This window comes from Oncorhynchus masou, chromosome 33 (genome assembly GCF_036934945.1).
Source record: "Oncorhynchus masou masou isolate Uvic2021 chromosome 33, UVic_Omas_1.1, whole genome shotgun sequence".
NCBI lineage: Eukaryota > Metazoa > Chordata > Actinopteri > Salmoniformes > Salmonidae > Oncorhynchus > Oncorhynchus masou.
In genome coordinates this window covers 2562501-2586812 of record NC_088244.1, presented here as the reverse complement: position 1 = coordinate 2586812, position 24312 = coordinate 2562501, and the positions used below count along the sequence as shown (strand labels likewise).

The 24312-nt window shown below is 42.0% G+C and overlaps 1 protein-coding gene across 5 annotated transcripts in view; it reads left to right on the top strand.

Annotated features, from left to right (window-relative positions):
- Nucleotides 1-24312, top strand: part of LOC135527680 (membrane-associated guanylate kinase, WW and PDZ domain-containing protein 2-like) — a 135142-nt gene that overhangs the window by 71669 nt on the left and 39161 nt on the right. For 4 of the 5 annotated variants that reach the window (XM_064956170.1, XM_064956169.1, XM_064956168.1 and 1 more), the window contains exons 7-12: nt 178-248; nt 2691-2858; nt 6238-6796; nt 7283-7769; nt 13405-13468; nt 16506-16985. In XM_064956170.1, coding sequence (XP_064812242.1) covers nt 178-248; nt 2691-2858; nt 6238-6796; nt 7283-7769; nt 13405-13468; nt 16506-16985 — 1829 coding nt within the window. The remainder of the gene's footprint in view (nt 1-177; nt 249-2690; nt 2859-6237; nt 6797-7282; nt 7770-13404; nt 13469-16505; nt 16986-24312) is intronic. The other variant, XM_064956171.1, reaches the window with a different exon arrangement.

Genomic DNA, 24312 nt, shown 5'->3' with positions numbered 1-24312 from the left:
GTAGAGTTTAGAGAGAATATAACTTTACTACATAGAGAGAGGAGAGTTGTACTACGTAGAGTTTAGAGAGAATATTACTTTACTACATAGAGAGAGGAGAGTGTAGAGCTTATGATGATTAGGTTGGTGGTGATAATGATGATGATGGTGGAGGCGGTGAACTCTTCCTCCCCTCAGTCACATCTCTAAGACAACCAGCTGGCTGGACCCCAGAGATCAGAGCAGGGAGATCCTCAGCGAGACAGACAGTGAGTCTACCTACCTTATCCTCCTCTGTCTCCCCTGTCAGCTCTCAAATTCATCTCTTGACATTATTAGAAATATAATTTACACAACCCCCCCTATATCCCCATTTCCTACCCGTACTCCCCATCCTCTCCCTCCTACCCCCTCTCTCTCCCCCTATATCTCCCTCCTTCTCATCCCCTCCCATACTGTCTCTCATCTCCCTTTGTCGCTTTCATGTTTTGTCGGTTGTTATCTAGCACTGAGACAGCATTCAGTTCTACTGAAATGGAGTCGTGAATTAGAGATATATATATTTTCATATTGTCGTCTGCTCGTGATACATATATGTCTGTTAGCCATGAGACTACATATTTTCATCATTGAGCTGCAGAGGGCGCCAGAGAATCAGTTGTTAAACCTGTTCAGAGACACCCGCCGTGCGGTAGCTCTGTCTTGCCTGTTATGTGAATACACATCGACAGTCTATCATAGATATATGTGGATACACATAGACAGTCTATCATAGATATATGTGGATACACATAGACAGTCAATCATAGATATATGTGGATACACATGGACAGTCTATCATAGATATATGTGAATACACATCGACAGTCTATCATAGATATATGTGGATACACATGGACAGTCTATCATAGATATATGTGAATACACATCGACAGTCTATCATAGATATATGTGGATACACATGGACAGTCTATCATAGATATATGTGGATACACATCGACAGTCTATCATAGATATATGTGGATACACATAGACAGTCAATCATAGATATATGTGAATACACATAGACAGTCAATCATAGATATATGTGGATACACATAGACAGTCTATCATAGATATATGTGGATACACATAGACAGTCTATCATAGATATATGTGGATACACATAGACAGTCTATCATAGATATATGTGGATACACATCGACAGTCTATCATAGATATATGTGAATACACATAGACAGTCTATCATAGATATATGTGAATACACATAGACAGTCTATCATAGATATATGTGAATACACATAGACAGTCTATCATAGATATATGTGAATACACATAGACAGTCTATCATAGATATATGTGAATACACATAGACAGTCTATCATAGATATATGTGGATACACATAGACAGTCTATCATAGATATATGTGAATACACATAGACAGTCTATCATAGATATATGTGAATACACATAGACAGTCTATCATAGATATATGTGAATACACATGGACAGTCTATCATAGATATATGTGGATACACATAGACAGTCTATCATAGATATATGTGAATACACATGGACAGTCTATCATAGATATATGTGGATACACATCAACAGTCTATCATAGATATATGTGGATACACATAGACAGTCTATCATAGATATGTGGATACACATAGACAGTCAATCATAGATATATGTGGATACACATGGACAGTCTATCATAGATATATGTGAATACACATGGACAGTCTATCATAGATATATGTGGATACACATAGACAGTCTATCATAGATATATGTGGATACACATCAACAGTCTATCATAGATATATGTGGATACACATAGACAGTCTATCATAGATATATGTGGATACACATAGACAGTCTATCATAGATATATGTGGATACACATAGACAGTCTATCATAGATATATGTGGATACACATAGACAGTCAATCATAGATATATGTGAATACACATAGACAGTCTATCATAGATATATGTGGATACACATAGACAATCTATCATAGATATATGTGAATACACATCGACAGTCTATCATAGATATATGTGAATACACATAGACAGTCTATCATAGATATATGTGAATACACATAGACAGTCTATCATAGATATATATGGATACACATAGACAGTCAATCATAGATATATGTGGATACACATAGACAGTCTATCATAGATATATGCGAATACACATAGACAGTCTATCATAGATATATGTGGATACACATAGACAGTCTATCATAGATATATGTGGATACACATGGACAGTCTATCATGGATATATGTGGATACACATAGACAGTCTATCATAGATATATGTGGATACACATAGACAGTCTATCATAGATATATGTGGATACACATAGACAGTCTATCATAGATATATGTGGATACACATAGACAGTCTATCATAGATATATGTGAATACACATAGACAGTCTATCATAGATATATGTGAATACACATAGACAGTCTATCATAGATATATGTGGATACACATAGACAGTCTATCATAGATATAGCGAGAAGTCGCCTGGCCTGTGCAATCTGAGAGACGTCTGGAGAAACCAGGACTGGTTTGACTTTAATGAGACAAGCCCTGGGTAAATAAAAAACCCTAAATACTAGGCGGAGGTAGGATCCTTACAACAGGAAACTAATGGTCTGTGTCCCTGTCCCCTGCCAGTACCTGCTTTCACGGACCAGCCAGCAGAGCTGAAGGGCTACTCCATCCACACCCGTCTGTCTAAAGGGCTGCAGGGTTTCGGCTTCAACATAGTGGGAGGAAGCAGGCACAGAGAGTTTCTCCAGGTCTACAGCGTTACACCAGGAGGACCACCTGCCCTCAACACAGGTAGCATTAACACAAGTAGCATTAACACAGGTAGCATTAACACAGGTAGCATTAACACTGGTAGCATTAACACAGGTAGCATTAACACAGGTAGGACTAACACAGGTAGGATTAACACAGGTAGGATTAACACAGGTAGGACTAACACAGGTAGGTTTAACACAGGTAGGACTAACACAGGTATGCTTAACACAGGTAGGATTAACACAGGTAGGATTAACACAGGTAGGATTAACACAGGTAGGACTAACACAGGTAGGTTTAACACAGGTATGCTTAACACAGGTATGCTTAACACAGGTATGCTTAACACAGGTAGGATTAACACAGGTAGGATAAACACAGGTAGGACTAACACAGGTAGGACTAACACAGGTAGGACTAACACAGGTAGGACTAACACAGGTAGGATTAACACAGGTAGGATAGACACAGGTAGGACTAACACAGGTAGGATTAACGCAGATAGGACTAACACAGGTAGAATTAACACAGGTAGGATTAACACAGGTAGGATAAACACAGGTAGGTTAGACACAGGTAGGACTAACACAGGTATGCTTAACACATGTAGGATTAACACAGGTAGGACTAACACAGGTAGGACTAACACAGGTAGTACTAACACAGGTAGGACTGACACAGGTAGGACTGACACAGGTAGGACTGACACAGGTAGGACAGACACAGGTAGGTCAGACACAGGTAGGTCAGACACAGGTAGGATAGACACAGGTAGGATAGACACAGGTAGGATAAACACAGGCAGGATAAACACAGGCAGGATAAACACAGGTAGGATAAACACAGGTAGGATAAACACAGGTAGGATTGACACAGGTAGGATTGACACAGGTAGGATTGACACAGGTAGGATTGACACAGGTAGGATTGACACAGGTAGGATTGACACAGGTAGGATAGACACAGGTAGGATAGACACAGGTAGGATTGACACAGGTAGGATTGACACAGGTAGGATTGACACAGGTAGGCTTGACACTGGTATGTTTAACACAGGTAGGTTGACACGGTATGTTTAACACAGGTACACTCACCATAGGTAGCATAACCTCAAGCTAGTCATAAATAACAGTGGTTATTGAGTTGTTGTTATTTCTGGAGGCCTGTACTGGTGAGACTGAGAGACGGAGCAAGAGAGTTGAAAATATTTGAAGGGAGTTGAAGATTTGAAGGGAGTTGAAGTTTGAACGGAGTTGAAAATTTGAAGAGAGTTGAAGATTTGAAGAGAGTTGAAGATTTGAAGAGAGTTGAAGATTTGAAGGGAGTTGAAGATTTGAAGAGTTCAAAATTTGAAGAGAGTTCAAAATTTGAAGAGAGTTCAAAATTTGAAGAGAGTTCAAAATTTGAAGAGAGTTGAAGGTTTGAAGAGAGTGGAAGATTTGAAGAGAGTTGAAGATTTGAAGAGTTGAAGATTTGAAGAGAGTTGAAGATTTGAAGGGAGTTGAAGATTTGAAGAGAGTTGAAGATTTGAAGAGAGTTGAAGATTTGAAGAGAGTTGAAGATTTGAAGAGAGTTGAAGATTTGAAGAGAGTTGAAGTTTTGAAGAGAGTTGAAGTTTTGAAGAGAGTTGAAGATTTGAAGGGAGTTGAAGATTTGAAGAGTTCAAAATTTGAAGAGAGTTCAAAATTTGAAGAGAGTTGAAGGTTTGAAGAGAGTGGAAGATTTGAAGAGAGTTGAAGATTTGAAGGGAGTTGAAGATTTGAAGAGTTGAAGATTTGAAGAGAGTTGAAGATTTGAAGGGAGTTGAAGATTTGAAGAGAGTTGAAGATTTGAAGATTTGAAGGGAGTTGAAGATTTGAAGGGAGTTGAAAATTTGAAGAGAGTTGAAGATTTGAAGATTTGAAGAGAGTTGAAGATTTGAAGAGAGTTGAAGATTTGAAGATTTGAAGGGAGTTGAAGATTTGAAGGGAGTTGAAAATTTGAAGGGAGTTGAAGATTTGAAGGAGGTTGAAGATTTGAAGGGAGGATTAAAGATAAAAACAAGCCTGTTTCTAGTCTCTCTGCTATATCCTCTATCTGCCCTTTCATTGCCCTTTTCTCTTTCTCGATCTCTATCTCTCTCCTTTCATTGCTTTCTCCTCTCTCACCCACTCTCTCCCTCCCTCTCTCTCTCTGTGTCCCAAATTATAGTGATGTGTGTGTGAACATAATCTCCTGAACATAATCTCCAGAAGGGTATAATACACAGAGCAGAAATAGAAACTCAACAATTTCAACAATTTTCACTGAGTTACAGTTCGTCTAAGGAAATCTTGTCAATTAAAATCAATTCATTGGGCCCTAATCTCTGAAAGTTCACATGATGGGCAAGGGGTAGATTGTATGTGTAGATTTCAGCTCATGAAACGTGGGACGAACACTTTACGTGTGTTCACATTTGGGGCGGCCGGGTAGCCTAGTGGTTAGAGCGGTGGACTAGTAACCGGAAGGTTGCAAGTTCAAACCCCCGAGCTGACAAGGTACAAATCTGTCGTTCTGCCCCTAACAGGCAGTTAACCCACTGTTCCTAGGCCGTCATTGAAAATAAGAATTTGTTCTTAACTGACTTGCCTAGTAAAATAAAGGTAAAATAAAAATATATTTTTTCAGTATTCAATTTTTTTTTGTTCTGATTCATTAAGAAATCTACATTTAGATACCTGTATGTGGTTTTTGGTTGTTGAGTCAATTAGACCATGCCAATTTCAAGTTTTTCTTTTAAAAATAAAACACTGTTTCAGAATATTTAGTATTTAGGTAAATTTGCTGGCTAAGTCCTTGATCCTGCTTTGTAGTGGTATACCCTTCCCATCTACACCTCATCCTAATCCTGCTCTGCACGCCCTAGAATATAATCACACTGACACACACACACACACACACACACACACACACACACACACACGCTATCTCCTCTCATACAAATGTGGTGCAACAAGCCTCTACTGGCAGCTACAGTCATCCTATATTCACTCAATGATACTGAAGGTAAACTAAATACTGAAATTATATATTGTAGTGGATGCTATAACACATGATCTATTGTGGTGTATGATACAACACATTATCTATTGTAGTGGATGATATAACACATGATCCATTATCTCTCTCTCTCTCTCTCTCTCTGTCTCTCTGTCTGTCTCTCTCTCTCTCTCTCTCTCTCTCTCTCTCCTGTTGGTCTCTGTCTCTCTCCTGTTGGTCTTTGTCTCTCTCCTATTGGTCTCTGTCTCTCTCTCTCTGTATCTCTCTCTCCCCACCTTTCTCTCTCTGTCTCTGTCTCTGTCTCTGTCTCTGTCTCTGTCTCTCTCTCTCTCTCTCTCTCTCTCTCTCTCTCTCTCTCTCTCTCTCTCTCTCTCTCTCTCTCTCTGTTCTCCAGCTGATATCCTGGTCTACATCAATGACAGCTGTGTCCTGGGTCTGTCTCATAAAGAGGTGGTAGAGATGTTGAAGTCTGTCCCCATGGGTCACAGTGTGGACGTTGTGTTACGGAGAGGCTATCCCATGCTCTACAACCCAGACGGCTGTCCCAAACAACCCCTGACCTCCTCTCCTCGGGAAGCCCTCAGCGCTGCAGCCACTCCTCCCTCCACAGCCACTGCCCTGTTCCTTTCCTGTCCCAGCCCTGCTGAGCCCCCCCACACCCACCCCCCCGGCCTGGCTAACCTCAACCGGACCCTGTCTCATCACAACGGCAACTATCTCAGAGTGGTGGGAAACTCGGGGTCGGGGCTGGACGCTAACGGAAACGCGGCAGCACTGGTCTCCGCACCACCCTCCTACCCGCTGTCTAACGGTGTCCCGGGCTCTTCTGCCAGCTCAGCCTGTGCCCCCTCCTCCTCTCACAGTAGGGGCATCCCCCCTCCTCCCCCTCCTGAATCAACCTCCGCGTCCACCAGCCAGAGTGACTCAGAGGCCTTGGGTGGATGGACACAAAGGTAACTAACCCTAAATAACTATGTGACCAACTAACTAACTAACCCTAACTAACCAATTGCCAAGATGGACTGAGTTCACAGCTGATGATCTTGGCCATGTTGTTATAATCTCAACCCGGGAACAGCCAGAAGAGGTCACCCCTCATAGCCTGGTTCCTCTCTAGGTTTCTTCCTAGGTTCTGGCCTTTCTAGGGAGTTTTTCCTATGCACTGTGCTTCTACACCTGTATTGCTTGCTGTTTGGGGTTTTAGGCTGGGTTTCTGTACAGCACTTTGAGATATCAGCTGATGTACGAAGGGCTATATAAATACATTTGATTTCATGATATGAGAGAAAAGTGCTGCCTATGGTTCGAACACAAAGTTAAGTGCAATCAGATCAGATGTGCAGTTCACAGTTCTTAGTTTCCTGTGTGTCAGTCGGGTACAGAATATCATTAACGCCTCTCTTCCTCCTCTTCCTCCTCTTCCTCCTCTTCCCTCTCAGATGGTCTCTGATGCGCTACAATGGTAACTCCCTCCCCACCTCCTCCTCCATGGTCCACCATCGGAGTGACCTCTCCACCTCCACCCTGCCCATCTCCCTGTCCAAGACGGAGGTGGGCACCGCCACCACTCCTGGTGCCCCCTGCCAGCGGCCTCCCGTGCCCCAGACGTCCCTCATGGCCGGCCCGCCTACGGAGGTCCCCCCTTGTGGCTTCAACGGCTGCCCCGCCAGCGCCCACCCCCGGGTGAGCCACAGCCCGACCAGCGAGGGTGTACCTGTAGGGTCTGGAGGAGGGGAGCTGCTCCCTGTGCCCCTAGGGAGGAGTGAGGGGGGTGGGATGGGGTTCAGTGTGACGGCGGGGGGGAAGGGGGGGCAGCTGGCCCTGGTGAAGAGGGTCTGGGACAGAAGGCAGTGCTCCTCCCTGCAGACAGGGGATGCTATAGTGAAGATCGATGGAGCTGACGTGCAGAGTCTCAGCTTCGCTCAGGTACAGTAGGACTGGCTTCGGAGACAGCTCTACGGTTACAGACCGTCATTTGGTTTGGTTATGAAGTTGATTGTCATTTATTTCAGCAACCCTCAATAGTAATCATCAATCTCTGGAGTAAGTTTATTCTGACAACATTCAGTAATCTTATTGGCATTTGGAATGACACAGAAAGACAGAATAGCTGTAAGGTTTACTAGATGACAGAATAGCTGTAAGGTTTACTAGATGACAGAAGAGCTTTAAGGTTTACTAGATGACAGAAGAGCTGTAAGGTTTACTAGATGACAGAAGAGCTTTAAGGTTTACTAGATGACAGAAGAGCTTTAAGGTTTACTAGATGACAGAAGAGCTTTAAGGTTTACTATATGACAGAAGAGCTTTAAGGTTTACTAGATGACAGAATAGCTGTAAGGTTTACTAGATGACAGAAGAGCTTTAAGGTTTACTAGATGACAGAAGAGCTTTAAGGTTTACTAGATGACAGAAGAGCTGTAAGGTTTACTAGATGACAGAAGAGCTTTAAGGTTTACTAGATGACAGAAGAGCTTTAAGGTTTACTAGAGGACAGAAGAGCTTTAAGGTTTACTAGATGACAGAAGAGCTTTAAGGTTTACTAGATGACAGAAGAGCTTTAAGGTTTACTAGATGACAGAAGAGCTTTAAGGTTTACTAGATGACAGAAGAGCTTTAAGGTTTACTATATGACAGAAGAGCTTTAAGGTTTACTAGATGACAGAAGAGCTTTAAGGTTTACTAGATGACAGAAGAGCTTTAAGGTTTACTAGATGACAGAAGAGCTGTAAGGTTTACTAGATGACAGAAGAGCTGTAAGGTTTACTAGATGACTGGATGGCCGAAGAGCTTTAAGGTTTACTAGATGACAGAAGAGCTTTAAGGTTTACTAGATGACAGAAGAGCTGTAAGGTTTACTAGATGACTGGATGGCCGAAGAGCTTTAAGGTTTACTAGATGACAGAATAGCTGTAAGGTTTACTAGATGACAGAAGAGCTGTAAGGTTTACTAGATGACAGAATAGCTGTAAGGTTTACTAGATGACAGAATAGCTTTAAGGTTTACTAGATGACAGAAGAGCTTTAAGGTTTACTAGATGACAGAAGAGCTTTAAGGTTTACTAGATGACAGAAGAGCTTTAAGGTTTACTAGATGACAGAAGAGCTTTAAGGTTTACTAGATGACAGAAGAGCTGTAAGGTTTACTAGATGACAAAAGAGCTTTAAGGTTTACTAGATGACAGAATAGCTTTAAGGTTTACTAGATGACAGAATAGCTGTAAGGTTTACTAGATGACAGAAGAGCTTTAAGGTTTACTAGATGACAGAAGAGCTGTAAGGTTTACTAGATGACTGGATGGCCGAAGAGCTTTAAGGTTTACTAGATGACAGAAGAGCTTTAAGGTTTACTAGATGACAGAAGAGCTTTAAGGTTTACTAGATGACAGAAGATCTGTAAGGTTTACTAGATGACAGAAGAGCTTTAAGGTTTACTATATGACAGAAGAGCTGTAAGGTTTACTAAATGACAGAAGAGCTTTAAGTTTTACTATATGACAGAAGAGCTTTAAGGTTTACTAGATGACAGAAGAGCTGTAAGGTTTACTAGATGACAGAAGAGCTTTAAGGTTTACTAGATGACAGAAGAGCTTTAAGGTTTACTAGATGACAGAAGAGCTTTAAGGTTTACTAGATGACTGGATGGCCGAAGAGCTTTAAGGTTTACTAGATGACAGAAGAGCTTTAAGGTTTACTAGATGACAGAAGAGCTTTAAGGTTTACTAGATGACAGAATAGCTGTAAGGTTTACTAAATGACAGAAGAGCTGTAAGGTTTACTAGATGACAGAAGAACTTTAAGGTTTACTAGATGACAGAAGAGCTTTAAGGTTTACTAGATGACAGAATAGCTTTAAGGTTTACTAGATGACAGAAGAGCTTTAAGGTTTACTAGATGACAGAATAGCTGTAAGGTTTACTAGATGACTGGATGGCCGAAGAGGTTTAAGGTTTACTAGATGACAGAAGAGCTTTAAGGTTTACTAGATGACAGAAGAGCTTTAAGGTTTACTAGATGACAGAAGATCTGTAAGGTTTACTAGATGACAGAAGAGCTTTAAGGTTTACTAGATGACAGAAGAGCTTTAAGGTTTACTAAATGACAGAAGAGCTTTAAGGTTTACTAGATGACAGAAGAGCTGTAAGGTTTACTAAATGACAGAAGAGCTTTAAGGTTTACTAGTTGACATGATGACATAAGAGCTGTAAGGTTTACTAGTTGACAGAAGAGCTTCAAGGTTTACTAGATGACAGGAAGTTGTAAGGTTTACTGGATGTTAGAATACCTTCATGTGAAGAAGGTGTCCCTTTCGTGTGAGATGTAAATTAACCAATATTTTGACCTATGTTTATGGTGACCTGTATATTAATGTTGTCCTATATAATAATGTTGACCTGTATGATAATGTTGACCTGTATAGTAATGTTGACCTGTATGATAATGTTGACCTATATAATAATGTTGACCTATATAATAATGTTGACCTATATAATAATGTTGACCTGTATAATAATGTGGTCCCGTATAATAATGTTGACCTATATAATAATGTTGACCTGTATAATAATGTTGACCTGTATAATAATGCTGACCTGTATAATAATGGTGACCTATATAATAATGGTGACCTATATAATAATGTTGACCTGTATAATAATGTTGACCTGTATAATAATGTTGACCTGTATAATAATGGTGACCTGTATAATAATGGTGACCTATATAATAATGTTGACCTATATAATAATGTTGACCTGTATAATAATGTTGACCTGTATAATAATGTTGACCTGTATAATAATGTTGACCTGTATAATAATGGTGACCTGTATAATAATGTTGACCTGTATAATAATGTTGACCTGTATAATAATGGTGACCTGTATAATAATGCTGACCTGTATAATAATGCTGACCTGTATAATAATGTTGACCTATATAATAATGTAGACCTGTATAATAATGTTGACCTGTATAATAATGTGGTCCCGTATAATAATGCTGACCTGTATAATAATGTTGACCTGTATGATAATGTTGACCTGTATAATAATGCTGACCTGTATAATAATGGTGACCTATATAATAATGGTGACCTATATAATAATGTTGACCTGTATAATAATGTTGACCTGTATAATAATGTTGACCTGTATAATAATGGTGACCTGTATAATAATGGTGACCTATATAATAATGTTGACCTATATAATAATGTTGACCTGTATAATAATGTTGACCTGTATAATAATGTTGACCTGTATAATAATGTTGACCTGTATAATAATGGTGACCTGTATAATAATGTTGACCTGTATAATAATGTTGACCTGTATAATAATGGTGACCTGTATAATAATGTTGACCTATATAATAATGTTGACCTGTATAATAATGTTGACCTGTATAATAATGTTGACCTGTATGATAATGTTGACCTGTATAATAATGCTGACCTGTATAATAATGTTGACCTATATAATAATGTAGACCTGTATAATAATGTTGACCTGTATGATAATGTGGTCCCGTATAATAATGCTGACCTGTATAATAATGTTGACCTGTATGATAATGTTGACCTGTATAATAATGCTGACCTGTATAATAATGGTGACCTATATAATAATGGTGACCTATATAATAATGTTGACCTGTATAATAATGTTGACCTGTATAATAATGTTGACCTGTATAATAATGGTGACCTGTATAATAATGGTGACCTATATAATAATGTTGACCTATATAATAATGTTGACCTGTATAATAATGTTGACCTGTATAATAATGTTGACCTGTATAATAATGTTGACCTGTATAATAATGGTGACCTGTATAATAATGTTGACCTGTATAATAATGTTGACCTGTATAATAATGGTGACCTGTATAATAATGGTGACCTATATAATAATGTTGACCTATATAATAATGTTGACCTGTATAATAATGTTGACCTGTATAATAATGTTGACCTGTATGATAATGTTGACCTGTATAATAATGCTGACCTGTATAATAATGTTGACCTATATAATAATGTAGACCTGTATAATAATGTTGACCTGTATGATAATGTGGTCCCGTATAATAATGCTGACCTGTATAATAATGTTGACCTGTATGATAATGTTGACCTGTATAATAATGCTGACCTGTATAATAATGTAGACCTGTATAATAATGTTGACCTGTATAATAATGTTGACCTGTATAATAATGGTGACCTGTATAATAATGTTGACCTGTATAATAATGTTGACCTGTATAATAATGTTGACCTATATAATAATGTTGACCTGTATAATAATGTTGACCTGTATGATAATGTTGACCTGTATAATAATGCTGACCTGTATAATAATGTTGACCTATATAATAATGTAGACCTGTATAATAATGTTGACCTGTATAATAATGTTGACCTGTATGATAATGTGGTCCCGTATAATAATGCTGACCTGTATAATAATGTTGACCTGTATGATAATGTTGACCTGTATAATAATGCTGACCTGTATAATAATGTAGACCTGTATAATAATGTTGACCTGTATAATAATGTTGACCTGTATAATAATGCTGACCTGTATAATAATGTTGACCTATATAATAATGTTGACCTGTATAATAATGTTGACCTGTATAATAATGTGGTCCCGTATAATAATGCTGGCCTGTATAACAATGTTGACCTGTATAATAATGCTGACCTGTATAATAATGTTGACCTATATAATAATGTTGACCTGTATAATAATGTTGACCTGTATAATAATGTGGTCCCGTATAATAATGCTGACCTGTATAATAATGTTGACCTGTTTAATAATGCTGACCTGTATAATAATGTTGACCTATATAATAATGTTGACCTGTTTAATAATGCTGACCTGTATAGTAATGTTGACCTATATAATAATGTTGACCTGTTTAATAATTCTGACCTGTATAGTAATGTTGACCTATATAATAATGTTGACCTATATAATAACGTAGACCTATATAATAATGCTGACCTGTATGATAATGTTGGCCTATATAATAATGTTGACCTATATAATAATGGTGACCTGTATAATAATGTTGACCTGTATGGTAATGTTGACCTGTATGATAACGTTGACCTATATAATAATGTTGACCTATATAATAATGGTGACCTGTATAATAATGTTGACCTATATAATAATGTTGACCTGTATAATAATGTTGACCTATATAATAACGTAGACCTGTATAATAATGTTGACCTATATAATAATGTTGACCTGTATAATAATGTTGACCTGTATAGTAGTGTTGACCTGTATAATAATGTCGACCTCTATGATAATGTTGACCTGTATAATAATGTTGACCTATATAATAATGTTGACCTATATAATAATGTCAACCTGTTGAATAATGTTGACCTGTATGATAATGTTGACCCGTATAATAATGTCGACCTGTATGATAATGTTGACCCGTATAATAATGTTGACCTGTATGATAATGTTGACCTGTATAATAATGTTGACCTATATAATAATGTTGACCTGTTTTAACATTGAAGATGCAGAGGGTCCTTCAGGAGCACATCAAGCAGGGAGAAGTAATGCTGTTGGTTTACAGAGGAGGTGAGCACATTATCCTGTATAAATAATATTACTATTACAACCACAAATACACTGTATTTACCAATATAAATACTAGTAATACTAATATTACTACTACTACTAGCACAAATACACTAATATTACTACTACTACCACAAGTACACTATATTTACCTACTGTATATAAATACTGGTAATACTACTGCTGTTGATTGCCGAGTTGCAGTACCCTCATCCAGATTTACTTCCTTTTTAAATACTCTTAATGAACATCTAGCTGCAGTACTTTAGGTTGAAATACTCTTAATGAACATCTAGCTGCAGTACTTTAGGTTGAAATACTCTTAATGAACATCTAGCTTCAGTACTTTAGGTTGAAATACTCTTAATGAACATCTAGCTTCAGTACTTTAGGTTGAAATACTCTTAATGAACATCTAGCTGCAGTACTTTAGGTTGAAATACTCTTAATGAACATCTAGCTTCAGTACTTTAGGTTGAAATACTCTTAATGAACATCTAGCTTCAGTACTTTAGGTTGAAATACTCTTAATGAACATCTAGCTGCAGTACTTTAGGTTGAAATACTCTTAATGAACATCTAGCTTCAGTACTTTAGGTTGAAATACTCTTAATGAACATCTAGCTTCAGTACTTTAGGTTGAAATACTCTTAATGAACATCTAGCTTCAGTACTTTAGGTTGAAATACTCTTAATGTAACTTCAGTACTTTAGGTTGAAATACTCTTAATGTAACTTCAGTACTTTAGGTTTACATACTCTTAACTTCTTATGGCTGCAGGGGCAGTATTGAGTAGCTTGGATGAAAAGGTGCCCAGAGGTGCCCATATCAAACGGTCTGCTCCTCAGTCCCAGTGGCTAATATATACATATTATTATTAGTATTGGATAGAAAACACTCTGAAGTTTCTAAAACTGTTTGAATGATGTCTGTGAGTATAACAGATCTCATATGGCAGGCAAAAACCTGAGAAGAAATCCAAACAGGAAGTGGGAAATCTGAGGTGGGTCGATTTTTCAACACAGACCCTATTGAATACACAGTGGGATATTGGTTATGTTGCACTTCCTACGGCACTTTCGTCTTTAGAAACTTGTTTGAAGATTCTACTGTGAAGCGGGGCCGAACGAGAGAGGAATGAGTCAGAGGTCTGGCAGATTGCTACAGGCTCTGAGGCGCGTCACGAGAGAGTTAGCTCTCATTCCATTGCTTTTCTACAGACATCGTAATTCTCCTGTTGGAATATTATTGAAGTTTTATGTTAAAAACATCCTAAAGATTGATTCCATTGTCACGGGCGTCGTTGGAAGTAGACCAAAGTGCAGCGTGGTGGGCGTACATTTTCCTTTTTATTCAAAATGTCGCCAACAAAACAACAAACGAAAGACACAACCGTGAAGCTTACAGGGCATTATTGCAACAAACAAATTTAACCTCCCACACAGAAAGGAGGAAAAAGGGCTATCTAAGTATGGTTCCCAATCAGAGACAACGATAGACAGCTGTCCTTGAATGAGAACCATACCCGGCCAAAACATAGAAACACAAAATCATAGAGAACAACACATAGAATGCCCACCCCAAATCAGAATGCCCACCCCACCCTGACCAAACCAAATAGAGACATACAAAGGCTCTCAATGGTCAGGGCGTGACATCCATACATCGTTTGACATGTTTCTACGGACAGTAACGGAACTTTTTGACATTTTGTCTGCAACTAGGGAACGCGCTTCATGACTTTGGATTTGTTTTTCCAAACGTGCTAACAAAAGTAGCTCTTTGGACATAAATGATGCACATTATCAAACAAATCAAACATTTAGTGTGGAACTGGGATTCCTGGGAGTGCATTCTGATGAAGATCATCAAAGGTAAGGGAATATTTATAATGTTATTTCTGATTTCTGTTGACTCCAACATGGCGGATATCTCTATTTGTTTTCTGAATGCTGTTCTCAGATTATTGCATGGTTTGCTTTTTTGCTTTTTCCGTAAAGCTTTTTTGAAATCTGACACAGCGGTTGCATTAAGGAGAAGTGTATCTATAATTCAATGTCTAACACTTGTATTTTCATCGACATTTATAATGAGTATTTCTTCAAATTGATGTGGCTCTCTGCAATATCACCAGATGTTTTTTGGAACTACTGAACATAACGCGCCAATGTAACCTGAGATGTTTGGACATAAATATGAACTTTATCAAACAAAACATACATGTATTGTGTAACATGAAGTCCTATGAGTGTCATCTGATGAAGATCATCAAAGGTTAGTTATTACTTTTATCTATATTTGTGCTTTTTGTGACTCCTCTCTTTGGCTTGAAAAATGGCTGAATTTTTCTGTGAGTTGGCGGTGACCTATCATAATCGTTTGTGGTGCTTTCGCTGTAAAGCCTATTTGAAATTGGACACTGTGGTGGGATTAACAACAAGTTTACCTTTAAAACCGTATAAGATACATGTATGTTTGAGGAATTTTTATTATGAGATTTCTGTTGTTTTGAATTTGTCGCCCTGCACTTTCACTGGCTGTTGTCATATCGATCCCGTTAACGGAATTTCAGCCCTAAGAAGTTTTTAAAGTAACTTCGGTACTTTATGTTTAAATACTCTTAACGTAACGTCAGTACTTGGGGAATGAGGAGTTTAGGATCCTCCCATCGAAGCAGGAACCACTTTAGCTTTCAGACCAGGTTACTGGGTACAAAGTACAGGATGGATTCACCTCAGAGATTTAGTTCTCTCTGTGTTGGGTTCATGAATGACTTTTTAATGTGGTGAGTAGATGAACTGAACTGCTGTCTTATTATGCAAAACAGTGGAAAGTTTGTACGTAACACACAAATGAAAACAACACTAGACATAATGCCTATTGCCTAATGTTGGGACAATAAAGCTTTTTGAATCTATAATGTTGCTGTTGGAAATGGTAAATCATTATTGTTATGGCTAAGGTATTTTCTCTTCTCTCTTTCTCTTTGTCTCTCTCTTTGTCTCTCTCTTTGTCTCTTTCTCTCTCTCTCTCCAGGGTCCTTCCTCTCTCCTGTCTCCCCTAACCTCTACAAACCCTTCCCCTCTCCGCTTGGCCCCTCTTCCCTCTCTCACGGCCTCCCATCCCCATCCGACTTGCCTTCCACCTCCACCTCAGATGCCTTGGTGCCCCTGCACCTCCCCCCAAGCCACAGTGGCCTCGCCCCAGCCTCACCCTCCACTGAACTCCCCTCCTTGGTCCAGAGTACCTCCTTCCTGGACTCAGTCCCGGTAACCATCACCCTGGAGCCCAGGGACTGGCTAGGGATGGAGGAGGGTGGTGACCCTGGGCCTCCAGCCATGCCCCCTGGAGGTGGGGGAAGAGGGAGGTTGGGGCTGGGGGCCATGGCCAAGGGCCCGGTGGACGGTAGAAGGGGAAGGGCCCGGGTGCCAGTCATGGGTCAGGAAGTGGAGCTACGGAGACGGCCAGGGGAGGGGTTTGGCTTTGTCATCGCCTCACAGGACCTCGCCAATGGGGGTGAGTCGTTTATTGTCTATAACCTATTGCTGATCTAGGATCAGATCTCCCTCTGCCCATATAACATTATTGATTATGATCTAAAAGGCTAAACTGATCCCAGATCAGAACTCCTTCTCTGTGGCGTTTTGAGCCCGGTCTAGATATCCCCCCCCCCCCCCCCCCATCAGATGTGGTCCCTCTGAAGCTCTTCCCTTCTTCTTCTTCCTCTGTGGTTTTATTAATATAGAAGCACAGAATGCATTGTACCCATGTCCCTTTAGTGTAATCGTGTTAGCTTGTACTGAAGTGATCTGGTAAGTTTTCCCCCCATCTGTGTAATGTAACTGTGAAATTGACGTCAACATATTTTTATGTATCTTTTTGATGAAAGATACACTAAATCCAGTAAATGCTGTACAGGAACACAATATATGATATATTTTTTGGGTAAATTCTTACCAGGAACAAAATGATATATGATCAATTAACAGTCAGTGCTGTACAGAAACACAGAGTGATATATATGATCGATTTACAGTAGATACTGCACAGAAATACAGAATCATATGAAAATGGTATTGATCAATATTCTGTTCAACGGTATTTAGATTCTAGGTATTGATTGATATTCTCTTCAACAGTATCTTGATTCTAGGTATTGATCGATATTCTGGTCAACAGTATTTAGATTCTAGATATTGATCGATATTCTGTTCAACAGTATTTAGATTCTAGGTGTTGATAGATTCATCAGTTTCATCAATTTCATATTTCACATGAAAACATATGAAGACCACCAGGCTTAATTGAGATGTTTTATCTTGTAGTAATGTTGGTGCCTGCTGGAATTTCCTGAAATCTTTATTTTAGCAATACATAAAATATATATTTCATTTTTAAGGTCAGTAGGTGTCCAACGTAACAACAGGTGTGATGTGTGTTGGACGCAGTCACTCATCTATAGAGCCTGTCTGCCTTCCTGATTTCTGACTCTGTTAACCTTACTTGTGTCATATTGACACAAACAACAGAAACACGTGTTTTTTCAAACATGGTCCTGTTTTTTCAGTTGCTTTTTCAAAGGACAGTTCATTTCCTGTCTGATGTCTATGGAGCTTTATGGTATGTGTGTATTTGTATTTTCTTCTGCAATAAAGATGATGGCGCCACAATAAAACACATTTACAATAAGTCTATATCTAAAAAATATAATAATACATACAACCTAATGATATACAGTGCCTTGCGAAAGTATTCGGCCCCCTTGAACTTTGCGACCTTTTGCCACATTTCAGGCTTCAAACATAAAGATATAAAACAGTATTTTTTTGTGAAGAATCAACAACAAGTGGGACACAATCATGAAGTGGAACGACATTTATTGTATATTTCAAACTTTTTTAATAAATCAAAAACTGAAAAATTGGGCGTGCAAAATGATTCACTATTTACTAGCTGTCAGAGCAGCTCACAGATTACTGCACGTGTACAAAGCTCATCTGTAAATAGCCCATCCAATCTACCTCATCCACAGTATCTCTACTTGCGCATTCATCTTCTGCACATCCTACCATTCCAGTGTTTAATTGCTATATTGTAATTACTTTGCCACCATGGCCTATTTATTGCCTTACCTCCCTTATCCTACCTCATTTGTACATGCTGTATATAGATTATCCTACTGTTTTATTGAGTGTATGTTTGTAACTCTGTGTTGTTGTTTGTGTCAAACTGCTTTGCTTTATCTTGGCCAGGTCGCAGTTGTAAATGAGAACTTGTTCTCAACTGGCCTACCTGGTTATATAAAGGTGTTCTCAACTGGCCTACCTGGTTAAATAAAGGTGTTCTCAACTAGCCTACCTGGTTAAATAAAGGTGTTCTCAACTAGCCTACCTGGTTATATAAAGGTGTTCTCAACTGGCCTTCCTGGTTAAATAAAGGTGTTCTCAACTAGCCTACCTGGTTAAATAAAGGTGTTCTCAACTAGCCTACCTGGTTAAATAAAGGTGTTCTCAACTAGCCTACCTGGTTAAATAAAGGTGTTCTCAACTAGCCTACCTGGTTAAATAAAGGTGTTCTCAACTAGCCTACCTGGTTAAATAAAGGTGTTCTCAACTAGCCTACCTGGTTAAATAAAGGTGTTCTCAACTGGCCTACCTGGTTAAATAAAGGTGTTCTCAACTAGCCTACCTGGTTAAATAAAGGTGTTCTCAACTAGCCTACCTGGTTAAATAAAGGTGTTCTCAACTAGCCTACCTGGTTAAATAAAGGTGTTCTCAACTGGCCTACCTGGTTAAATAAAGGTGTTCTCAACTAGCCTACCTGGTTAAATAAAGGTGTTCTCAACTAGCCTACCTGGTTAAATAAAGGTGTTCTCAACTGGCCTACCTGGTTAAATAAAGGTGTTCTCAACTAGCCTACCTGGTTAAATAAAGGTGTTCTCAACTAGCCTACCTGGTTATATAAAGGTGTTCTCAACTGGCCTTCCTGGTTAAATAAAGGTGTTCTCAACTAGCCTACCTGGTTAAATAAAGGTGTTCTCAACTAGCCTACCTGGTTAAATAAAGGTGTTCTCAACTAGCCTACCTGGTTAAATAAAGGTGTTCTCAACTAGCCTACCTGGTTAAATAAAGGTGTTCTCAACTAGCCTACCTGGTTAAATAAAGGTGTTCTCAACTAGCCTACCTGGTTATATAAAGGTGAAATACATACAGTGCGTTACTTTTTCTACATTTTGTTGCGTTACAGCCTTTCTAACATGGTTTAAATAAAAAAGATTCCTCATCAATCTACACACAGTACCCAAAAATCCAAATCAAATCAAAATCAAATCAAATTTTATTTGTCACATACACATGGTTAGCAGATGTTAATGCGAGTGTAGCGAAATGCTTGTGCTTCTAGTTCCGACAATGCAGTAATAACCAACAAGTAATCTAACTAACAATTCCTAAACTACTGTCTTATACACAGTGTAAGGGGATAAAGAATATGTACATAAGGATATATGAATGAGTGATGGTACAGAGCAGCATAGGCAAGATACAGTAGATGGTATCGAGTACAGTATATACATATGAGATGAGTATGTAAACAAAGTGGCATAGTTAAAGTGGCTAGTGATACATGTATTACATAAGGATGCAGTCGATGATATAGAGTACAGTATATACGTATGCATATGAGATGAATAATGTAGGGTAAGTAACATTATATAAGGTAGCATTGTTTAAAGTGGCTAGTGATATATTTACATAATTTCCCATCAATTCCCATTATTAAAGTGGCTGGAGTTGAGTCAGTGTGTAGGCAGCAGCCACTCAATGTTAGTGGTGGCCGTTTAACAGTCTGATGGCCTTGAGATAGAAGCTGTTTTTCAGTCTCTCGGTCCCAGCTTTGATGCACCTGTACTGACCTCGCCTTCTGGATGATAGCGGGGTGAACAGGCAGTGGCTCGGGTGGTTGTTGTCCTTGATGATCTTTATGGCCTTCCTGTGACATCGGGTGGTGTAGGTGTCCTGGAGGGCAGGTAGTTTGGGTGGATCAATTCAGTTTGTCCGTTAAATGTGTATGCCGAGGAACTTAAAACTTCCTCCCATCTCCACTACTGTCCCATCCATGTGGATAGGGGGGTGCTCCCTCTGCTGTTCCATCGATGTGGATAGGGGGGTGCTCCCACTACTGTCCTGTCCATGTGGATAGGGGGGTGCTCCCTCTGCTGTCCCATCGATGTGGATAGGGGGGTGCTCCCTCTGCTGTCCTGTCGATGTGGATAGGGGGGTGCTCCCTCTGCTGTCCTGTCGATGTGGATAGGGGGGTGCTCCCACTACTGTCCTGTCCATGTGGATAGGGGGGTGCTCCCTCTGCTGTCCTGTCGATGTGGATAGGGGGGTGCTCCCTCTACTGTCCTGTCGATGTGGATAGGGGGGTGCTCCCTCTACTGTCCCATCGATGTGAATAGGGGGGTGCTCCCTCTGCTGTCCTGTCGATGTGGATAGGGGGGTGCTCCCTCTACTGTCCTGTCGATGTGGATAGGGGGGTGCTCCCTCTGCTGTCCTGTCGATGTGGATAGGGGGGTGCTCCCTCTGCTGTCCTGTCGATGTGAATAGGGGGGTGCTCCCTCTGCTGTCCTGTCGATGTGGATAGGGAGGTGCTCCCTCTGCTGTCCTGTCGATGTGAATAGGGGGGTGCTCCCTCTGCTGTCCTGTCCATGTGGATAGGGGGGTGCTCCCTCTACTGTCCTGTCCATGTGGATAGGGGGGTGCTCCCTCTGCTGTCCTGTCGATGTGGATAGGGGGGTGCTCCCTCTGCTGTCCTGTCGATGTGGATAGGGGGGTGCTCCCTCTGCTGTCCTGTCCATGTGGATAGGGGGTGCTCCCTCTGCTGTCCTGTCGATGTGGATAGGGGGTGCTCCCTCTGCTGTCCTGTCGATGTGGATAGGGGGGTGCTCCCTCTGCTGTCCTGTCGATGTGGATAGGGGGGTGCTCCCTCTGCTGTCCTGTCGATGTGGATAGGGGGGTGCTCCCTCTGCTGTCCTGTCGATGTGGATAGGGGGGTGCTCCCTCTGCTGTCCTGTCCATGTGGATAGGGGGGTGCTCCCTCTGCTGTCCTGTCGATGTGGATAGGGGGGTGCTCCCTCTGCTGTCCTGTCGATGTGGATAGGGGGGTGCTCCCTCTGCTGTCCTGTCCATGTGGATAGGGGGGTGCTCCCTCTGCTGTCCTGTCGATGTGGATAGGGGGGTGCTCCCTCTACTGTCCCATCGATGTGAATAGGGGGGTGCTCCCTCTACTGTCCCATCGATGTGAATAGGGGGGTGCTCCCTCTACTGTCCCATCGATGTGAATAGGGGGGTGCTCCCTCTACTGTCCCATCGATGTGAATAGGGGGGTGCTCCCTCTGCTGTCCCATCGATGTGAATAGGGGGGTGCTCCCTCTACTGTCCCATCGATGTGAATAGGGGGTGCTCCTCTGCTGTCCTGTCGATGTGGATAGGGGGTGCTCCCTCTGCTGTCCTGTCCATGTGGATAGGGGGTGCTCCCTCTACTGTCCCATCGATGTGAATAGGGGGGTGCTCCCTCTGCTGTCCCATCGATGTGGATAGGGGGGTGCTCCCTCTGCTGTCCTGTCGATGTGGATAGGGGGGTGCTCCCTCTGCTGTCCTGTCCATGTGGATAGGGGGGTGCTCCCTCTGCTGTTCCATCGATGTGGATAGGGGGGTGCTCCCTCTGCTGTCCTGTCCATGTGGATAGGGGGGTGCTCCCTCTGCTGTCCTGTCGATGTGGATAGGGGGGTGCTCCCTCTGCTGTCCTGTCCATGTGGATAGGGGGTGCTCCCTCTGCTGTTCCATCGATGTGGATAGGGGGTGCTCCCTCTGCTGTCCTGTCCATGTGGATAGGGGGGTGCTCCCTCTGCTGTCCTGTCGATGTGGATAGGGGGGTGCTCCCTCTGCTGTCCTGTCCATGTGGATAGGGGGGTGCTCCCTCTGCTGTCCTGTCGATGTGGATAGGGGGGTGCTCCCTCTGCTGTCCTGTCGATGTGGATAGGGGGGTGCTCCCTCTGCTGTCCTGTCCATGTGGATAGGGGGGTGCTCCCTCTACTGTCCCATCGATGTGAATAGGGGGTGCTCCCTCTACTGTCCTGTCCATGTGGATAGGGGGTGCTCCCTCTGCTGTCCTGTCGATGTGGATAGGGGGTGCTCCCTCTACTGTCCCATCGATGTGAATAGGGGTGCTCCCTCTACTGTCCCATCGATGTGAATAGGGGGTGCTCCTCTACTGTCCCATCGATGTGAATAGGGGGTGCTCCTCTACTGTCCCATCGATGTGAATAGGGGTGCTCCTCTGCTGTCCCATCGATGTGAATAGGGGGTGCTCCCTCTACTGTCCCATCGATGTGAATAGGGGGGTGCTCCCTCTGCTGTCCTGTCGATGTGGATAGGGGGGTGCTCCCTCTGCTGTCCTGTCGATGTGGATAGGGGGGTGCTCCCTCTGCTGTCCTGTCCATGTGGATAGGGGGTGCTCCCTCTGCTGTCCTGTCGATGTGGATAGGGGGTGCTCCCTCTGCTGTCCTGTCGATGTGGATAGGGGGGTGCTCCCTCTGCTGTCCTGTCCATGTGGATAGGGGGGTGCTCCCTCTACTGTCCCATCGATGTGAATAGGGGGGTGCTCCCTCTACTGTCCTGTCCATGTGGATAGGGGGGTGCTCCCTCTGCTGTCCTGTCGATGTGGATAGGGGGGTGCTCCCTCTACTGTCCCATCGATGTGAATAGGGGGGTGCTCCCTCTACTGTCCCATCGATGTGAATAGGGGGGTGCTCCCTCTACTGTCCCATCGATGTGAATAGGGGGGTGCTCCCTCTACTGTCCCATCGATGTGAATAGGGGGGTGCTCCCTCTGCTGTCCCATCGATGTGAATAGGGGGGTGCTCCCTCTACTGTCCCATCGATGTGAATAGGGGGGTGCTCCCTCTGCTGTCCTGTCGATGTGGATAGGGGGGTGCTCCCTCTGCTGTCCTGTCCATGTGGATAGGGGGGTGCTCCCTCTACTGTCCCATCGATGTGAATAGGGGGGTGCTCCCTCTGCTGTCCCATCGATGTGGATAGGGGGGTGCTCCCTCTGCTGTCCTGTCGATGTGGATAGGGGGGTGCTCCCTCTGCTGTCCTGTCCATGTGGATAGGGGGTGCTCCCTCTGCTGTTCCATCGATGTGGATAGGGGGTGCTCCCTCTGCTGTCCTGTCCATGTGGATAGGGGGTGCTCCCTCTGCTGTCCTGTCGATGTGGATAGGGGGGTGCTCCCTCTGCTGTCCTGTCCATGTGGATAGGGGGGTGCTCCCTCTGCTGTTCCATCGATGTGGATAGGGGGTGCTCCCTCTGCTGTCCTGTCCATGTGGATAGGGGGTGCTCCCTCTGCTGTCCTGTCGATGTGGATAGGGGGTGCTCCCTCTGCTGTCCTGTCCATGTGGATAGGGGGTGCTCCCTCTGCTGTCCTGTCCATGTGGATAGGGGGGTGCTCCCTCTGCTGTCCTGTCGATGTGGATAGGGGGGTGCTCCCTCTGCTGTCCTGTCGATGTGGATAGGGGGGTGCTCCCTCTACTGTCCCATCGATGTGAATAGGGGGGTGCTCCCTCTACTGTCCTGTCGATGTGGATAGGGGGGTGCTCCCTCTGCTGTCCTGTCGATGTGGATAGGGGGGTGCTCCCTCTACTGTCCCATCGATGTGAATAGGGGGGTGCTCCCTCTACTGTCCCATCGATGTGAATAGGGGGGTGCTCCCTCTACTGTTTTTTTAAGTCCTCGATCATCTCCTTTGTTTTGTTGACGTTGAGTGTGAGGTTATTTTCCTGGC